At 40.1% G+C, this 18,395-nt stretch overlaps 1 protein-coding gene across 3 annotated transcripts; it reads right to left on the bottom strand.

Annotated features, from left to right (window-relative positions):
• Positions 1–500: 500 nt before the first annotated feature.
• Positions 501–18,010, bottom strand: TSC1 (tuberous sclerosis 1). Of its 3 annotated transcripts, none has more exons than XM_010189182.1 (21): positions 17,905–18,010; positions 16,528–16,631; positions 15,732–15,884; positions 13,851–13,995; positions 12,705–12,859; positions 12,310–12,383; positions 10,701–10,873; positions 10,155–10,264; positions 9,804–9,927; positions 9,325–9,437; positions 8,924–8,996; positions 7,442–7,540; positions 6,772–7,342; positions 5,990–6,033; positions 5,238–5,404; positions 4,150–4,332; positions 3,657–3,767; positions 2,977–3,099; positions 1,775–1,962; positions 1,500–1,661; positions 501–987 (listed from the first exon to the last, which is right to left on the bottom strand). In XM_010189182.1, the coding sequence occupies exons 1-21, from the start codon at positions 18,008–18,010 to the stop codon at positions 501–503; spliced, it is 3,465 nt and encodes a 1,154-aa protein (XP_010187484.1). The 3 variants fall into 3 exon arrangements, with proteins under 3 accessions (XP_010187484.1, XP_010187485.1, XP_010187486.1); XM_010189183.1 differs by having other exon boundaries at positions 9,325–9,434; XM_010189184.1 differs by lacking the exon at positions 15,732–15,884.
• Positions 18,011–18,395: the final 385 nt, after the last annotated feature.

Raw genomic sequence — 18,395 nt, 5'->3', positions numbered from 1 at the left:
TTAGATGAATGCACTAGAAATTCTAGTGCTGCTTCTTTCCAGGATGAAAGCAACCAAAGCCACCCGGACAAGCAGCACAATTAACTGCTCTAAATTGGAAGCTTGCAAGGAAATACAAAGCATTCATAGTAGACTCACAAATGTTAATTTGGCCTCATATTGCACTCAAGTTCATAAACGCAGCCACTCAACTGGGGACAGGGAGAAAAGGAAAAAATACTTGTAAATGCTAACAGTCGTCCCTTCAAATTAGTACACGCTGCTAAGGACTGAATTTGAGAAAGAAGCAAGAGTTAGGCTGGGCGTTTCAATTCCAGACCCAAAAATCCACTTCGCATTCATTTAGCAGCTTTCCTCTGTTTCTGGACGTCAATCCTATTCCGCTGCATGAGCTAGCTGCTCAGACCAAAGAAACATAAAAGCTTTTAGTTAAACTTGCATTCACGCCTCCTGTTCTATGCCAAGAATATGAAAATAACACTGATTGACTCTCCTCCTTTTTAACTGTGGTCATGATGAGTTTCATTGTAGTCCATGATATGAAGCTGTCCAACACTGCTTTCCTGGATCTTAGGTGAGAGGCTAAGGTTATCGGGGCTTGGAGGGGCCTTTGTCTCCATGTTTGGATCTTTACATAGTTCAGTCTTTAGAGCATCAGAAAGCCTGTTGATGGTTACACCCTCCTCATCACACTGGCTCTCACTCTTGTTGCGAAATAACTCTCGTGCCTTCATTCCAAGGAAGCTCTTGGAGCTGGGGAGTGAACCTACAGTCAGTGGGACAGTAGTCGAGGGTTCCAGCAACACGGATGTCTCCCAGCGACTGCTCAATCTCTGGTTCTGGGGTTTTTCTGGGGTGGAGAGCTCACTGCTGCTGCCACCCTTACTGCTGCTACTACCTCGAGTGCTGGGAGGTTTGGTCTCTCCATTTCTACCAATTGTTTCTTCACTGTATCCCGCTACAGCGTCTTCATTTCCACAGTCCAGCCTGTTTCAGACAGAGAGAAGATACAGTGTCAAGGAGATTGCAGCAACTGTTTACAGTGGAAGGGGAAATGCCGGGGAAGGCAGCTTTGATTCTGCTGGCAGTGCAGTAAGTTATTCTGATACTGTAGTGAAACTTGGGTAAACAGAAAAAAAAAGTATGATCCACGGGAAAGTACAATGCTATCTAGTTGCCTGAGGTAGACATATGTAAAACAACTACTTAACAACTGTTTAACAAATTGTAGATTAAAGAGATTGGTCTATGAGACAAACCAGAGGTTTCTCTCCCACTCTGAGTAATGGTCCAGCTACCTGAAAAGTATTTCAAAACTGGAAATGCTCTTATCAATGACTCTCAGTAACCTGGGCAGAGTCCTGAAATAGATTCAGCCTGTAAAGGGGGGAGTAACAAATATTTTGAGATGATGCATCCAAGCGCTAGAAATTCCACAAGGGTATGAACTTCCAAGGAGCTGGTCATGAGTCCACTGTATTTTACATCACCACCCTTACCTTTCTTCTGCTGCTTCAGCTGCTTCTGCTTTGTCATCTTCAAGTTTTTTCAGCAGGCTGCTCTTCTCTAGCCGGCCAAACAGATCCAAGATCTCCAGCTCAAACGCCTGTGTGATTCTTTTCTGGGCCTTGTACCTACTTTCTACTGCTTGCAGCTGACCTCTGAACAGAAAAACAAACCATAAACCATGAGGCCCAGTGTTTCTGGATTCTGCCACAGCTATGGTAGTCCATCTGATGTGGAACAGCTAAAATTTTGCGTAAGAAGCTCCTACCTTGCTTGGATTTTGACATCTTCCAGGTATTTCTTTTGCTCCAGGAAGAGGTGGTCCTTTTTAGCAAGCTGAGATTCCAGTTCAGCTATCCGTTTCTGGGAAGCATCAAGCCTTTGGCTTTGCTGTTGAACGCACAACTTTGCTTTCTCCAGTTCTTTCCGAAATGCAGCGTGCAACATTTCAACCTCCTCAAAGGAAAGAACACGATGTTAAAGTATAATTTGTGTGTTATTTTTATTAGTATTTAGACATGCCTCTGATGCTATTAATAGGCACGTTTTTAAGCAGGATGGAATAAAAGAAGCATTTCTAAAAACAGATATAGAAAACTGGATACTCTGAAGATGCACACTATTAAGTTACTGTGAAAATAAATATACATCACTGGAATTTATTAACACATTAACGTTCCTTATGAAAAGCCCTTTTCAGCAAAGAAAACTTTCCAGTTCTGCACCAGATTAGGATAGATAAACTCAATTTTAAAACCATTTTTGCAACACAACCTTCATTAAGAACTAGTAAAAGACTTTTTTTTTTGGCTTATTATCCACCTTCTTTAATTACTTGCTCTCACGCAGAAACAGTTATATTGTTGTGTAATTTACTTGCTTCTTAATTAAAAAAAGGTTTCTTTGAAGTCAGGAAGTAAAACCATATGAACCACAGAAGTTTCTGTAAAGCTAATACTAACTCTTAATAGGAAAATGACTAAGTGAGAAGAGTAAGACTGCTTGTTTTAAAAAAGCACACATCACAAAACCCAGTAAAACTCTGGTTAAGATCTTTCTACAAAGTCTAGTAATACCGTCCCGTATCATACACGTTCACAAATATAAGAGGCCAGTGTTACTTTACCAGCAATAGTCTGCTGCCAGTTACGTTAAGACCACAGTAAAGTCTTGGCCTTTGGCAAGAAAAAAATTGCTGAGAATTTACATCAAGCGGCTACACCTGACTTCAGGTGTACCCTAACATCCCCTTCTTAGCTTTCAAGCATAGGGCACTGAAGAGATTTCTAACAACACAGTGCATAAAAACATCTGAACAGGAGATTAAATATGAAATCCAATCCTTGCAAATCAATTTCAAAACCAAGTATCTGTTAAGTTATGAAGCATTTCTTCATTCTGAACACGAGGCTGAGAACAGCTTGATGATGACCTCAAGTAATGTTTTCCTCCGCAACTCTCTAATCATACCTTTGTAGTGTCTGTGTGCTTGTGTTGCAGCTGCTCCAGGTACAACTCATTGACCTCTCCAAGAACCAGAAGTTGCCTGTTCAAGAACTCCATCTGCTGCTGCACTGATTCGCTGTTGGAAAGCTTTAAAGAGAAATTGAACAGAATCAAACACTGGAACAAATAGTTCTGCAGGAGAGTCACAGTTGATAGGCACTGTGTTCACAGAGCATTTTAATAAAGAAGGGTGACAAAAACAAGAATACAATGTATCATAGGTAATAAATGTTAATTAAAATAGCTTTTATAAAGCTGGTGACAGTCCATATAGAACCTCACCATATAGGCACTGCTTTCCTTAACATAATGCTGTTTCCACTTACATGAGAAGTCCATTCAACTTCTGATACAAACAAGATCTCTAAGATGCCAAGATTTAGCAAAGCTTTAACACAAGTTCATGTTGTGTAATCTGCAAATTCCTACTATGGAAAGAGCAGCCAAAATGAGAAGTTTCAGAAGCCTTTGAACAGAGTTTAAAGTTTCTTCACCAAATTGGGTTTCTCCCTGCTGTTTCTGTGCAATTTATATCAGACTCTACGGAACTAAGCACAAGCTTAGTTCAGCACCTGATGAAAATGATCAGAAAAAAAATAAACAGAAAGACACAAAGGGACTCTGGGAACAGTGACTTTTCTTACCTTTTGAGAAACTTGGCTAAGCAGCAACTCAGTGTGACACACCTTGTTGTTAGCCTTCTTTAACTCTAACCTCAGATCTGCAATCATATTCCTGCAGTCTTCCAGCTTGGTCTGTTCAAATAAATAAATAAACCCCAAACTAACTTACTCAGGGTTCTGAAACTTTAATAAGGAGTAGCAATGGCAAAGGCTGGAGAGCCATAAACCCCAGCAGTGTAAAGCAAATCGTACTGAGTACTTGTAAAAGTCCCAAAACTAGCTAAGAAACTGCATTTTCCTATTTCCAAATTGAAGACAGGACAACACAGAACTATAAAAGGATGATGACTAACTTAGGCATTTCCAATTATGCACTGTCTTATTCTGAATTAGGACAGTAACTCTAATAGAGATACGGAACTTTCTCTCAGGTATCTCATGCCACATTATTACAAGGTTATTTTTAAAGCCACTCAGTAGATAACATAATTTTGTTCAGTGCCGTGCTTCATACCTGCAATTCCTGGCTCTGGTTGTAGAATTCCTCCCGGTCGTGTTGCAGCTGTCTGATCTGGCTGTGGAGCTGAGCCACTATATTTTCATGTTCCTCCTGAAACTGGTGGTACCTTGCCTGTTCTTTCTGCAGACTCAGTTTCAAGGCCTGGATTTCTTTCTCCTGTAGTTTCAGCTGATCTTTCTGATAAGAACCCCATATGAAGCATCAGACAAGACACCTGCTTTATCAGTTAGAACATCTGTCCTAAGTAGCTAACTAAAGCTACCAATTAATAGCATGCAGGCATAACACTTTTCCATATGTAGAACATTCTATATAGAGCATGTTCTTAAGGCATTTCACATCTGGTTTGGTTTTTTGACTGAAAAAGAGATTAAATGGTGATAGAGCAGACAGGCTGAAAACTCAAAGTCACATCCAAAGGCACGACAAGCAACAGCAGATTTTCCCACTGCACCTCATGCTTTCGACAGGGACTTGGGTTTCACAGCTGAAGCTACAGTTCATTTTCCAAAACCTATTTGGAAAGCTATTTTTGGCTCTTCGAACTATCAAAAGCAAAAACTGTAGATGGAAGTTACCATAATATATAAATACAGAATGAAACATGTCTAAATCTCTAATGATACATCCTGCAATACACTTACAGCTTCATATTTTATCATGTATCCTATAAAAGTCTGCAAAAGAACATTTGAGGCTTCAAAGTTTTTGCTATTACTTCTCAACTGATGAGTGGACAAAAGGACAATTCTTCTTCAAATAATGCAATCAGGTGTCTCTAGCCAGACATTAAGTAACCACTCCATTAACTGTGAAGCAGTTAACATTATGCAAAGGTAAGTGCTGGCAAGGGTCAAGCATGCAGCCATCCACTGATTCAGCTGCCTCTGGTCAAACAGAAACTACTGGTTTTAATAATCACAGCGCACGCATGTAATTAGTCCACAAGTTATTTCACAAACACTGACTTTAATAAGGCGAGACATGAGGCTTCTTTTTTAATTGAGTGGTACTGAAAGATACTGGCCCAACTAATTGCACCAGTGTGTTTAAATGACTGCTAGAGTTCTATCTTTGCTCACCATGGCAGCATTGTGTTCCTCCAGTGCTGTTGCTTTTATCACCTTTCGCAAGAGCCGACGGTTCCGAAGGGCATGTTGCTGTCTTTTGAAGCGTTCATACAGTAACTGGTTGTGCAGCAAAAGCAATTGGTTACGCAGGGTGTGAATTTCATCTGAAGGGGGAGAACCTGGATGGGAGTTACAAGACAGAAATGGAACTTTACTGTTCCTCTTCCACATATGGGAAATCTTTTCTAAAATAAGCAAATTAGATTTCTTTGCAATTACAACTTTAAAAACTTGTTTGTTCCATTTGATCTCCAACACAAAATTTTAAACATTCTTCCCAGAGCAACACGTATATGTTTTAAATAGATTGCTCCTTCTATAAAGAAAACAAAAGCCAAGCTCACCATCACCACAGAAACCTAAAAGCACAAAACTATGACACATACGTGAAGTTGGAATCATCAGATTTAGATCGAAAAGTATTGAAAAGGTGGAAGGATCTGTTAGATGATCAGCATCACTCTGAAGGCTGGCAGATCTTAAATGATCAAAAGCAGAAATGTCTAGAACTGTGGGGAAGGCAGTTTTCACTTTTCAAAAATGAAAACACCCAACTCATCTCACTGGAACACAGATAAACCATGACTTAATGGAGGGCACCATCTTTCTGCAGCATTAGTGAAAAAAGAAGTGTGCAGGTCATTGTTTAAGGAACTCTAGTAACAGAGAAACAGACTGTCAAAACACATGAGAAACTCCCTCACCTCCAAAATGAGTCCAGTCAGCAGATTTGCTTGGCAGAGACAACCTGAAAAACGAAAACACAGCATTAAACAGTAAATTTAAATTTGCAAACCCTCTGCAAGTCACTTTAACATGGCATGCCCACCTCAAAAGATCTTACAGCCTAATAAGAGTACAGTTATAGTCAGTCAGAATGAAGAGAATGAGGAACAGTACAAGCAACAGGTTGCAATGGCAGATGACGGAGTGCATCATTCCTTGGAAGTTAGAGAGATTCTCGCAGGCACAGAAAACAGCACAAGGACAAAGCAGAATGCAGGGCAGCAAGATGAAAAAATGGAATACAGCAGATATATCTCAGCCTTAGATCTGGTTCTTCAGTTCTCAGCTTCACATATATGAGAAAGAATAAAGTGTCAATCTCCTCTTGGCCTCTCTACATTTACTTTTGACTATCTAGTTTGGGACTTAAACCAAATAAAATAAGCAAATCTCACTAACAGTGTGACCAAAACTACACTTGTAGCACAGCCAACAGCCCTGCTTCTTCATCCCAAGCTCTGCCAGTGAAGGCAGTAAGAGTTCTATGGTCACAGCTCTTTTCTATATAGCAAAGCAAACTAGGTACCACTGCAAATGTAAAAATCCTCCACCCAGCTCAGTTAACAGTAATGTTTCACAGAATATGGTTTCATTGTCGATTTCCAGATGCGGCAGCTTTTCAGGCACAGCTATTAAAATAAAGCCAACAAAAAAAAGGATTAACAGGAAAGTTTGCAAAGTAAGATCTTCAGTCACCCACTTGTTCAGCTCCTTAGTGTGTGCATCCGCTCCTTGCTGTATCAGTCTGTCCAGTACTTCCACAGGAGAAGTAGAAGACATGCAGTCATCATCCTGGCTTCCCTTCACTTTCTTTAGCAGCTCTTCAGTCTTCTTGCCAACAAAGAGGTAGGCAGTCTTTGGTAATGCAACCTCAAAAAGGTGCTCGTATAGGGGAGGCTGCCCACTCCCAAACACCACTCTTCTTTGTGCTGGTACTTTGCAAGGGCTGGGAGTGAGAATATTTGTCTCCCCAGAGGTTCCTTCCCTGTTACCTGCAGGGTTTTCACCAGAGCCTCCACAGGGTTTGTCTATGGGAGTAAATGTTTGTTTGGGTGTTTCCCGCGTGCTCTCAGGCCCAGGCTTGTCCAGAGAAGATGTTAAAGGCTCAGAGGTCTGACTGTGTCCCTGAACACTAGAGACTACCGAATGGGTCTTCTTTTGAGAGCCTGACAGACTTTCATTTGTGCGGTAAAATGGAGAGTCAAATCCTCCTCTAGGCACCATGTGTTCAGCATCGGTTGTGATCTCCGAGATCTCCTTAGATATTGCATCTGAGAAGAATGGGAAGAGGGAGCATAATTACGGATCTTGCATTTTGCCATTAGAGACATTTCCTTAGCTAAGGTGTACATAAGGATGACAGAAATTACCTTCCTCTCTGTCCTTTTCGGCACTATCTTCAAAAGACAAACCACCTAAAAACTCCTGAAGATCACTTAAGGTTACTGAACTTTTACTACCAGGTGTGTCTGAAGAAAACAAAATTTAAAAAAAGGTTAGTTGTACAGATGCTGTTTTTTCCAGCCTTATCACAGCACAAAACAGAAGTCTTCTACTGCTGGAGGTCCTTAGAATAAGCCTGTCCCTCTTTCATACGCGTCCTCAGAGGAGGAAGCTGTCTGACTCCTGTTCCATTTCATGTGGAAACCAACCAGTTCACAGATCAGTCACTGGTCTGTCCTGATCCCAAAATGGAATTTTGTAAACTTAATGCTATTGCACAAGTGTGGATGACCGCCTCTCTATATAAGAATGTGCTGTTTGCAACTGAGACCATTAAATAAATAAAACCCAAAAGCTTAAGTGTAGAGTTACTATACTGACTACTATACTTCCACACTAGCATTAAACTCCCCGTTAGCTTCTGATCTGGTTACACAAGGGCACAATACTTACCTGAAAAAGAGGAAGCTTGGCCAACTGATGTAATACAAACTTTACAGTATGTGACTACTGACCAGAACTCTGAGACAGCTGCCAGGGAGGTGGACACTAAAGCATCAAGATTGAAACAACATGATCGCAGCTCAGTCACAGATTAGGAACCCAGTGAAAAACTTAGCCTGTTCTTAATTTGTAATTCAGAAAGTTCAGATTCCAGTGTTCCTATACAACTTCACCGAGGAAAACCAGCTTTAAATTTCACCATCATCTCCACTTTGAAGACGGCAAAGATTTGTGTGACAGAAGTCTCAAATACAGTGCCAAAATCCCTTTCTATAGCTGTCACAGATGTAGATGACAGAGAATGGAAACTGGAATCTAGATTTACCTATTAGAAGCTGAGTTCCTCAACCACCCACTGTTGATTTCAATATTCCACAGGTCTTTAAAGAGGTTGAAGTATAGCAGTATAATTGTAGATAGAAAACAAAGCCTTTAAAACGGAGCATCCTGTCTATCCTTATATGCAGCCCTACAGTTTGATCCAGACACATGACACAAAACTTATTTGAATAAGACTTCATATTCAACTTCCTGCTTCTAATTAAAAAAAAAATCATGCTCAAAGAATCAGCATTAAAAAAAAAAACAACAAACCCTTTTTCAGCCTTCAGTGTAGATCTGTATTTTTAAACATGCCTAAGAATACATGAGGGCCAGATAAAAAAATTTTGCAAGCTAATTCTGAAGGTGAATAGTGAAAATGAAACAAGAAGTACCACAAGAAGGTTTTAAGTTGAATCACAGGTTAAGGGAGGATCCTGGAACTACAAAGAACTCCAGAAACAACCAAACAATGAAAGATAAAAACCTGTGGAAAAGTGTTTGGCGATTGGAACAAGCATCAACAAAATCCAGGATTTGTTTACAACAGGTTATTGTAATGGGGAAAGGAAAACAGAGTTTACCCAATGATTTATCGCTGTTTATGACATTTTGCTGTCGGTACAGTGAAGGCCTCCCAGGATCTGGTTTGTCCTCCTGAAAGAAAAACAACAAACAAACCAAAACCCAAAACAAATTATTTGCATCATACACCTGTTGGAAACAAACCTCTTGAACAGCTTCACAGAAAGGAAATTCCAGCAAATAGATGGCTTAAATAACAAACCAATGGGAGTCTTAAAACTGTGCAACTGGAAGCAGCAACAGTCGTCTGAACTTAGAAGAAAACACGTTTTTCTAATGAAATGCAGTATTTTTTGTAAATCAGTTACTCTGGCTTTTCTTTCTCAGTTATGGTCACTGCATGTATAACAATGCCAGTGAGAAAAAAACAGACTTGTTTGGCAGAAGAGTTTTGTCCTACCTTTTTAGGAGGCGTGGCAGCAGCCGAAGGGAGTGAAACATGAACAAAGTCATCTGAAGTGCAGGGTGGAGGAGATGTGGCTGGCGTTCCCAAAGGTGTTCCTTTGCCCCCTCCTGAAAAGAAGCAGCAAAAGTTTTCACAGAAAGGCTCTCACTTCCTCATTTCAACTGAATATAGTGTTTAAACAGACAATTCTTTACATACGATCTCAACCATTTTTCAAGATAAAGGTGCACAGTTTACAAAAGGCCTCTTTCAGACTTTGGCACTTAATTCACTGTAACTTATTTCCTATCTCAGTGTTTGCATTAGTACTGCTCTAGATGACCCAATACTCAGTTCACAGAAATAATGAGTTGAGCCTATCAAATACTGGCATGGTATGGCATCCCCATTTAAAGAAGCTGACAGCAATATTTACAGACAGAGTTTCTATTATAATAAACCTCGAAGGCCTGATTCAGAAACGGAGCATGTACCAGATGTGCCAAAAGCTTTGCTGTAAGGTTGTGATGCAGACTGGGATGACTCCGATGGGACGATTCCAGGGGAGGTTGGTGGAGTGGTCATACCACAAACAGCAGAAGGACTCCAGATGGTAACCTACATAAAGTCAATACACAATAAACAGAAATCAGTGGAGCTCAGAAAAGGAACATCTGTATCCAGGTTCTGACACAGGAAATCAGGGGGTTAAATCTGAAACGTACATTAAGTTCTGAGGAATTCACAGTACTTTTCAGAAACATGACTTTTTCAGACTGTCATGAGAAACTACAAGCAAAGTGCAGAACATTAAAAAGCATGCTGTGCTTTATCTTCTGCTTTACCTGCTGTGGCTCAGTTGACAGCTGTATTGACTGTGGGCTCAGAATCTGAGGTAGCTGCCCTGGCATTTGTGATAGTGTTAGCCTAGGAGTGGAATATGGGGTAGAAGTCCCTGCAAGTTAAAAAAAAATTAAAACATAAAAATTAAAAAGTATCGAACACATCAAATACAAATCAATGATTCTTCTGGCTAATATTAAAAGGCTTTTAACCAAAACATTTAAAATCCATTCAACATACACAGTTCCAGCCCAACTAAATACTTTGAATATACTGCATATTACAACTACCTTTTTTGTTTTCCTGTTGGCTCATTGTTCTAGGGCAGGGGAACAGGGGAGAAAGAGGCAGTGGAAAGGCAACTTTGTCAACATTCTGTATGTTCTGCATGACCAGAGCATACATAGTTCTCTTTTTGTAATGTTCATTTACTTTCTGATGCCAGAGAACTGGATTTTAAGTGGGATAAATTAGCAAGATGTCTTTTTGCTCTAGGGTCAGTGTTCCTCCAGGAATTGGGTATTTTTTAGCTGTCAGACAGGTCTTACCATAGCTGCTGTGTGTGTCAATGTAATAGCTGGCATTGGAGTCAGTCTGATGATGTTTTAAGCTTGTGCAGAATTTCCGAGACACATAACCATCTTCATATGAGGCTTCTGCAGGGTCCAGGGAGATTTTGGCACATTCTATCACAACATCATGAGTTTCTAGTCTTTTCCACCTGCAGACAGTTTTTGGATCCAAAAGAGTAAGTTAGTCAATTATTGTTACAAACAAGAGTTCCTGGAGATACGAGGAATTGTTTGTAAGGTGGCTCGTTTGTTCCAGACAGTTTTGCATGCTCCCAGTCAAAACTGGAACAAGGCACCACACAGAAATTGCAACCAGATGACTTGTAAGAGGGGGTCTCAGAGAGGAGACAAACAGCTTTGACACAGAGATCCATAAAGGTCTGCCATGGAGCACTCTGGAAAGGAGGAACAGCATACGAAGACTTGGTTGATCCTGAGCTTCAGCGGCTGTAGAAATCAGCTCAACTAGACTCAGATGTTGGTAGTCAACATTTAGACATGCCAGCAGTGAGGGAATGTGATACTATTTAAGCAAACACCATCTGCAATGCCACTTTCAGGTCTACGTTTTTCCTCCCAAGTTTTGGGAAATTGTTCATTATTAAAACCTCCTTCATTATGAAAACTTTTTCTCACTAAGTTAACTAAATTAAGCAGCCAGATTAGATCTGCCCAATATTTTAGGGGATGGAAGTTCACTGTAAAGAACAGAAAGCCCAGAAGGCTGTCTATTAGAGGCTGAGTTGCTTTTGAATGTAAGATATTATGTGCAATATCCCAAATAAGAAGGCTTCAACTGGTAGTTTTGTGCCAATTGTACTCCTTAGTGGTGCCACCCTCCCCCCTGCCTGGGAGAAGCCTGCAAAGTAAGCACTGTGATATTCAATAGGTTCCCATTTAGTAGTGTTTTCCTAGTGGCTCTGAAAAGCAGGGCAAGAGCACTACTGTGCAGCAACAAGAGTCAATTTCTCCTCTTCAGTGGCTGGGCCTGTGGAGACAAGAGAAAAGCAGCAAGTCGTGCTGCTGCAGGCAAATGAGCCTATTTCTAAAGAAAACTAATACAGCTGATAACGTTAAGACATACCTGTTAAAAGAACTGATCTGTTAACTGAACCAATATCTAGGTACCAAAACAAGACACACTGAAGCCATTTCAAACACTTAAATCCCACCAAGTACTTCAACAAACAAAAAAAATATCACCCAAACCGTAAGCCAATGGAGCAGGTCAGTGGTAGTTTCTCTTTATTCATTATAAATAAATTCTTTTAGAACTTTATGAGGATGTTTGATCATTAAGTCATAAAATTAAGACAAAGCCAACTGTTAAGCAGAAGACAGAGTCTATCCCAGACACAAAATTAATGTAGAACCCCAATATTGTTGTTAATGGCCTTGCACAACAATTTTTGCTTATTCACCCAGCTATAAGCTTGGATGAAAAATGTTTACCTGGTGTACCCATGAAAACGGCACTGCCACACACTGTTGTTGACAGAAAAGATTTGCTGTAAGCCTTCTGAAATAACCCAGCTAAAAGCTGCTCGTTTACAGCCTTTCCTAACAGCAGAGGGAACATATATACCTTCGTGGGTCCAGTTCATGGTCCTTAGATCCAGTCACTAATTCTGGATGAATTCGCACATGTTCCATCATTGGCTGGATGAGCAAGAAGAAGTATGTATTAACAGTACAGCATCCTTTGATTGCACTGAACTACACAAAGCTGATGAGCAACCTACTGTTTCCAATAGTTCACAATGTTACATTTAACAGCTAAAGCTAACACACATCATCACAGCTTCACAAGATGATCTTGCTCCCAACTGAGATTTCGGTTCTCAAATAGTCAGTTTTTATTCTGTTTTGTTGAGCTGCCCTCAGTTAAATCAATGTAGTGTATTAAACTGGCAGATACCTGCCTCTGTACGGCTATGAATTCTTTTGTCTCAGATAATATAAAGATCAGCAGCATCTTACCTTGACTACCTCTTCAAAGGTCTCCAAGTTTTCCTTCATACTGTAGTGAGAACGCAGAAAGGAGACAAAATTGCAAGGATACATTCCATAAAGACGATGAAAGAGAGCATAAACGCTGGCATGAAGATGGACAAGATAAATCTCTGCCACGTGACCTGTAAAAAGTAGTGAGAATCTTTTTCGTTACATTGGAGAAAAGAAAAAAAAATCTTCTAAGAATGCAAACAAAGTACTTATAAATTTGAAATGTTAACTGGAACAATTCTTCTGAGATAAGAACGGTCTCTAGCGAAACTGTGAAGTCTAAGACAACAGGCAACACTTTACTCATTCTCAAAGAGCAACAGTTTTTATTCAAGCTAAAACCTGAAACTCCTCTAGGCAGTGAGCCAGAGTTTGCAAGACTGACTGATTAAAAAATAAAAGTCAGGTTTGCTTCACTTTAACGGTAAAAACTAAAATCTTGTATCCACAAAAAGCAATCGTGACACACTTGAGTCTTACTAGCCATCTTATAAATTCTAATCCTACTTGCAATGCAAAATGGCCCTCTTAATTGCATTTCTATGTGCTTAACATAGCGTCTGTTCATACAGCCACGAGACACACACACATAACACCAGTGTTAGGTATCAGACACCTTACAAGAAGTTCAGCAAAACCAACTCATCAGAACCAATGCTATAACTGAGAACTCAGACTAGTTTTACCAACACTTTCATGACTATCGATAATTGCACATTAAGAGAAACTCTTCCATGTTGCTTCTTCCCCCTCCCCATTCATATCTGGGAATCTCAAATTCCCAAATATCTGCCTCAAACATTAGCTTTTTCCCTTCTATATCTATTAAGATCAGTCTCTGCTTTTCACTGGCATCAGAGCAGCATTTCAGTCCAGTGAAACTTCATGTAGTAGCAGCACCACATGGAAGAATCCATTAAGAGACTTCCAAATTCTGAGCAAAGAAGCACTCCTCAATGCTAGCTATCAAAGAACAGAATAGCCTGTGGCCCAATACATAATTTTCTGCATTTAAATAATCTGCGACCATTTAGAGTCTCATAATAGAATGTGCTCACCACCTGTGTAAGTCACAAGGATACTACTAAACCATAACTGCATGCAACAAAGTTGAAATCTCACCTGGATTCTGCAAGCACCAGGCTGAGAGACGCCCAAAGATACCAAAGAAATCATGAAGGTACTGTTTGCCAGACTGAGGAATCATTGGCAACATGGTTATTAGCACTAGGACACCTGTGGTGAGTACTACTACATCTGTGTCAGTCTGCAAGAAGGGAAAAAACCTGCATTAGTCAGTTAAAAGAGCTGAACTTAGTGTTTTTCCAAGGATGAAGTGAACACTGAATCATCATCATGGAAAAAAAGTTCTCTGCTTTCAAATAGCCCCTCTGAAACCTACCGTATCTTAATGAACCAAAGTTATTGCTGCTTCCATCCAGCACAACTCTAAGAAAAAGTTTTGGGATTCCTGCTCCTATCCTGCAGCTGCTTTTCAGTATAAAGACCTGACTTCTGTAAAAAGGGAACATCACCACAGGTCCATAATGGAGTAGAAAAAAAAATAAAATACGTGAAGCATTTTATGCGCTCCTTTCTTTCTTTCCCAGAGCTGAGCGCACACAACATTCAGGACCTAAGAAACTGCAAATCTCATCAGGGTATTCAAGGATGTTGGCCAGTTACCAACGCAAGGGGTCAAGAGCTTTTCTGTTAAACCTGGTTGATGACTCCAGCTGCTAAATATTTCATAAAGCAGTAATTCAAACAGTAACTAGAACTCCATGGCTCACGCTGAGAGAAAGGGATGTGGCAGTAAAAATCCTTAGCTAGATCAAATAGAAAACCAGATTTTAGGACAGGACACAGAACATGTTCAAACTCTTTCCAGGTGGGGTCCCTATTTGCTTCCTCAGCTTAATGTGCATTTTCCCTGGTAGTTCCTCTGCTTTGTCAGAAGAGGGGTATCCCTGTGGCCAGATGCCACTGAGCTGGTCTCGTTATCTCCCAAGAGCCACCACTCAGGCTGATCAGACACATTCAGTGTTACAGATTTTTCTTCCTCTGTGTAGTCCACACCCTCTATTCTCCCTCGGTCAGACATAACCTTTCACAGCACCATGTCCTCACCTATCGCTCTGTACACATCCCTAGCTCTTCCACATCTCCGTTATTCCCTCACCAGTTTTCTGACACGCTTTATCCCTCTCACAATCAGAAAAGATTCACACTGAAAAGAACAACAGAACTCTTTTCAGGCAAGTCAGGAGTTAGCATTTGTAGCTTCTTCTTTGGCAGTTACAAATTCGTTGTGTTTTTGATTTGAAGAGCACTGGCACTTGACTACCTCATGCATTTTAATGAGACTTAAATGACTAATAGGAATTCTTCACTATCATATTAAATGATAACACATTCTACAATGCATTCTAGGTCTCAAAACACTTTCCATCCTTTATTCACTGCTACAATACTGTACAGTATGGTAACTGATAAATTTGCAGATGGGAACAAAAAAACAACAAAGCATGGGAAAACAGCTACCTCCTTGCACAACTGTAGCAAAGAAGGGAAAGTCTGCTAATTCCAAGGTAATTTCACCATGGAATAGTCCATTGCATGTCCCACCTACACTGCCAGCAGAGTATATTGCCTTACATACACAAATTTTAGAATGCACTAATGAACAGTTACTCTATTTCTCACTAAGCTCATATTCAAGATATCTATTAACTTCATATATGGCTGTCTGTCTTCAACTTATTTTTTGGAGTTTTAGTAAACCTTCCTGACTCCAAGTTATTCAGTGACAGTGGCTTATAAAAACCACATTGCCAGTAATAACAGGATCAGCACAGAGACGATATAATTCCACTGAGGATCAGTATTTTAATCTACATTTTATCTCTCCTCACAGTTTAACTAAAAGACATCAAAACAGAAAACAAATGCCTTGTTTTCAGGTGTACAAGAGTTTTATGGACGACACTTAACAGTTCTTACCTTGAGACATTTAAGTAATGAAAGTAGGAGAGGTGCTTGAGAAAGCTTATGTTTCCAAGATGGTTGTCGTCTTATCACGTGTCCCAGCAGCGAGAGAGTGGGTAAACGAGTAGCAGCTTTGCCCATATATTCATTAATTTTGTCCAGTAGATGCTGATACAGGATTTTTCAGAGTGGTAGAAAAAGGAAAGGTCTTTATATTTAACTGGAATATATTCCTTTACACCAATCTAAACACAGTGATTTGTCATTGCCAATTACAGAAACTACGGACATTTTACAAACATACAGGATCCAAGAGCAAATAAAAACCAGCAATAAATTTAAGGCTGCTTGTAGCAAAATGCAAACCATTCAGTTTAGAATCAGTCAGTGCACTCCAAAATGTTTATCACAAATAAATAATAAACAAAATTCGGTCAGCAGAAGTAAAACAATTTGAAGTGCCATTCTCTCAACCTGTTTAAAAATCCTTATTTCCTCTCAAAATACCCAATTAGTTTTAGGCTAACACATCCAGCATTGAACAAGAAGTAGCAGCATTGCAAAGACACGTTAGTCCTCAGAAAATCTGCATTTATAGCGGTTCTTTGCTTAATTGGGTCAGTTTAAGCAACCCAAGAGACAGAGACCTTTGAAATTTTTTGTAAAACTTAACTACTCTTACTACAAAGATACTACATCTCTACAGCAAGGTAATTTAATACCAGAACAGAAAAACAGTTCTAAAAGATGTCATTTAAAGGCTGCTTCAATACCCAGATAAAATCTGCCACACTTAATAAGATTTTTTTACCTTGTCATGAGGCTCTTGCAGTGTGGACAGTATATGCAGTGCCTGCTGAGAATTGGTTTCCAAGTAATAGTCCACCAAGTTGTTCACAAGCATAGGTCCACGGTCTATCAGTTTGTTTACAGCAAAAAAAAAAACAACGATCTCAATACACTAAAAATGAATCACTTCTTACAGGAATATTGCACCACTTTTTAACAACTATTACACAATTTATAACATAAACCAATACTCTGTGTTACCAGACCTTGAGGAAAATGAGGCCTCTCAACTACGTTTTCTAGTTTCGACCCATGCAGGCAACTGCATTTGGCTCACAGAAAGTAACCATTTTTTTTTCATAACTAACAATTACTGTCTAGCCTTAAAAAGCTAAAGGTAGCTGCAAGAGTATTTTACCTAGTAGAGGTAAAGAGCTCAGGAATAACTTTATCTGCTGAAGGGAGAAATTGTAAAGGAGAGCAAGTTCAGGGACAAGGAGTGGAGCATCTCCCTTATGAGGAGCGGCTGAGGGAGCTGGGTCTCTTTAGCTTGGAGAAGAGGAGACTGAGGGGTGGCCTCATTAATGTTTATAAATTTGTAAAGGGTGAGTGTCAGGAGGAAGGAGCCAGGATCTTCTCTGTGACAGCCAATGACAGGACAAGGGGAAATGGGTCCAAGTTGGAGCATAGGAGGTTCAACCTGAACATGAGGATAATCTTTTTCATTGTGAGGGTTACAGAGCATGGCCCAGGCTGCCCAGAGAGGTTGTGGAGTCTCCTTCTCTGAAGACATTCAAAACCCGCCTGGATGTGTTCCTGTGTGACCTGGTCTGGTGAGCCTGCTCTGGCAGGTGGGTAGGACTGGATGAGCTTTCGAGGTCCCTTCCAACTCCTAATATTCTGTGACTCTGTGATGCTGACAGTGCTCGCACACTCTGAAAAGGCTCCATCAACATAAAGGATGCCTTAATAGCAGCTGTCATCTTTTTCAAGAAAGCCTGAGTCTGCTGTTCTGTTCAGGGTTGGGGTTTTTTGTTGTTTATTTTTCAAATGAAAAACATCCCACTAGTTCCCGTACTGCGGATGACACCCAATTCTTTCTAGATACGCTTGACAAAGAAAGTTTCATCAGCTCACAACCTGAGGTTATGCCCCAGGAAAAGCTACTTACTTTATAACAGCATTTTAACAATTGCATAACAGACTTTCCAAGAGGCATGCCATTAAGCGAAATGGACTGAAGAGAAGCCTCCATCTTTAATGCAACTTCAAACCCAAATATCAAGAGTTTCTTACGAGTTGCATTTGCAAAGACTGTATTTGATAGAAAAAAGCCACTATTGTACCTTTACTGGTGTAAAAGCAAAACCTTCTTCCAAACACATAAAAGGATACATACCACAAATGAGATTATCTTTGAATGCAGCTGTTATATCTTCCAGGACACCCAGAATTGGAGAATCCAGCATTGAGAGGAGCTCACCAACATTTCCTTGCTGTGCCATGATGCAGGTACTAACATGAATGTAGAGGTTAAAATTTCAGGAAGTTCCTCATTGGTGCCCCTCTACCAGACTAGGCGAGAAAAGAAAGCAAATGAATGAGCTTTCCTTTTTTCCTTTCCATCTTAAATCTCTCATCACTTTGCTCTTCCTTTTCTGCAATATTGCCCATTTAACAGTTTTACACTGAAAGGATTGCTAGAGTTTATACATCTGCAATAAAAGCTGTATAAGTTTCCAGAGAAGCAAATGAGGCACAAGCAGGGTTTTCCTCCTCTCTCTCTCTTTTTTTTTTAAGATGACATTCATCTGCTTTGTGGAAGACCTTGGCTAGCCCATACAGACTGTCAGAGGATTATGAATGAAATATAACAAGGGAAAGTGCAGA

This window comes from Mesitornis unicolor, unplaced genomic scaffold (genome assembly GCF_000695765.1).
Source record: "Mesitornis unicolor isolate BGI_N332 unplaced genomic scaffold, ASM69576v1 scaffold16607, whole genome shotgun sequence".
Lineage (NCBI taxonomy): Eukaryota > Metazoa > Chordata > Aves > Mesitornithiformes > Mesitornithidae > Mesitornis > Mesitornis unicolor.
Note: the sequence above shows the minus strand (reverse complement) of the source record. Positions and strands in the feature narration are given on the sequence as shown.

Coding starts and splice junctions, on each gene's coding strand:
- TSC1 (XM_010189182.1), bottom strand. CDS start 18,010: ATGGCACAGCAAGGAAATGTTGGTGAGCTCCTCTCAATGCTGGATTCT. Junction 9,438..9,803: donor CAAAGCTTTTGGCACATCTG/GTACATGCTCCG, acceptor GCTTCTTTTCAG/GAGGGGGCAAAGGAACACCT. Junction 7,541..8,923: donor AAACAGCGATAAATCATTGG/GTAAACTCTGTT, acceptor TGTTTTCTTCAG/ACACACCTGGTAGTAAAAGT.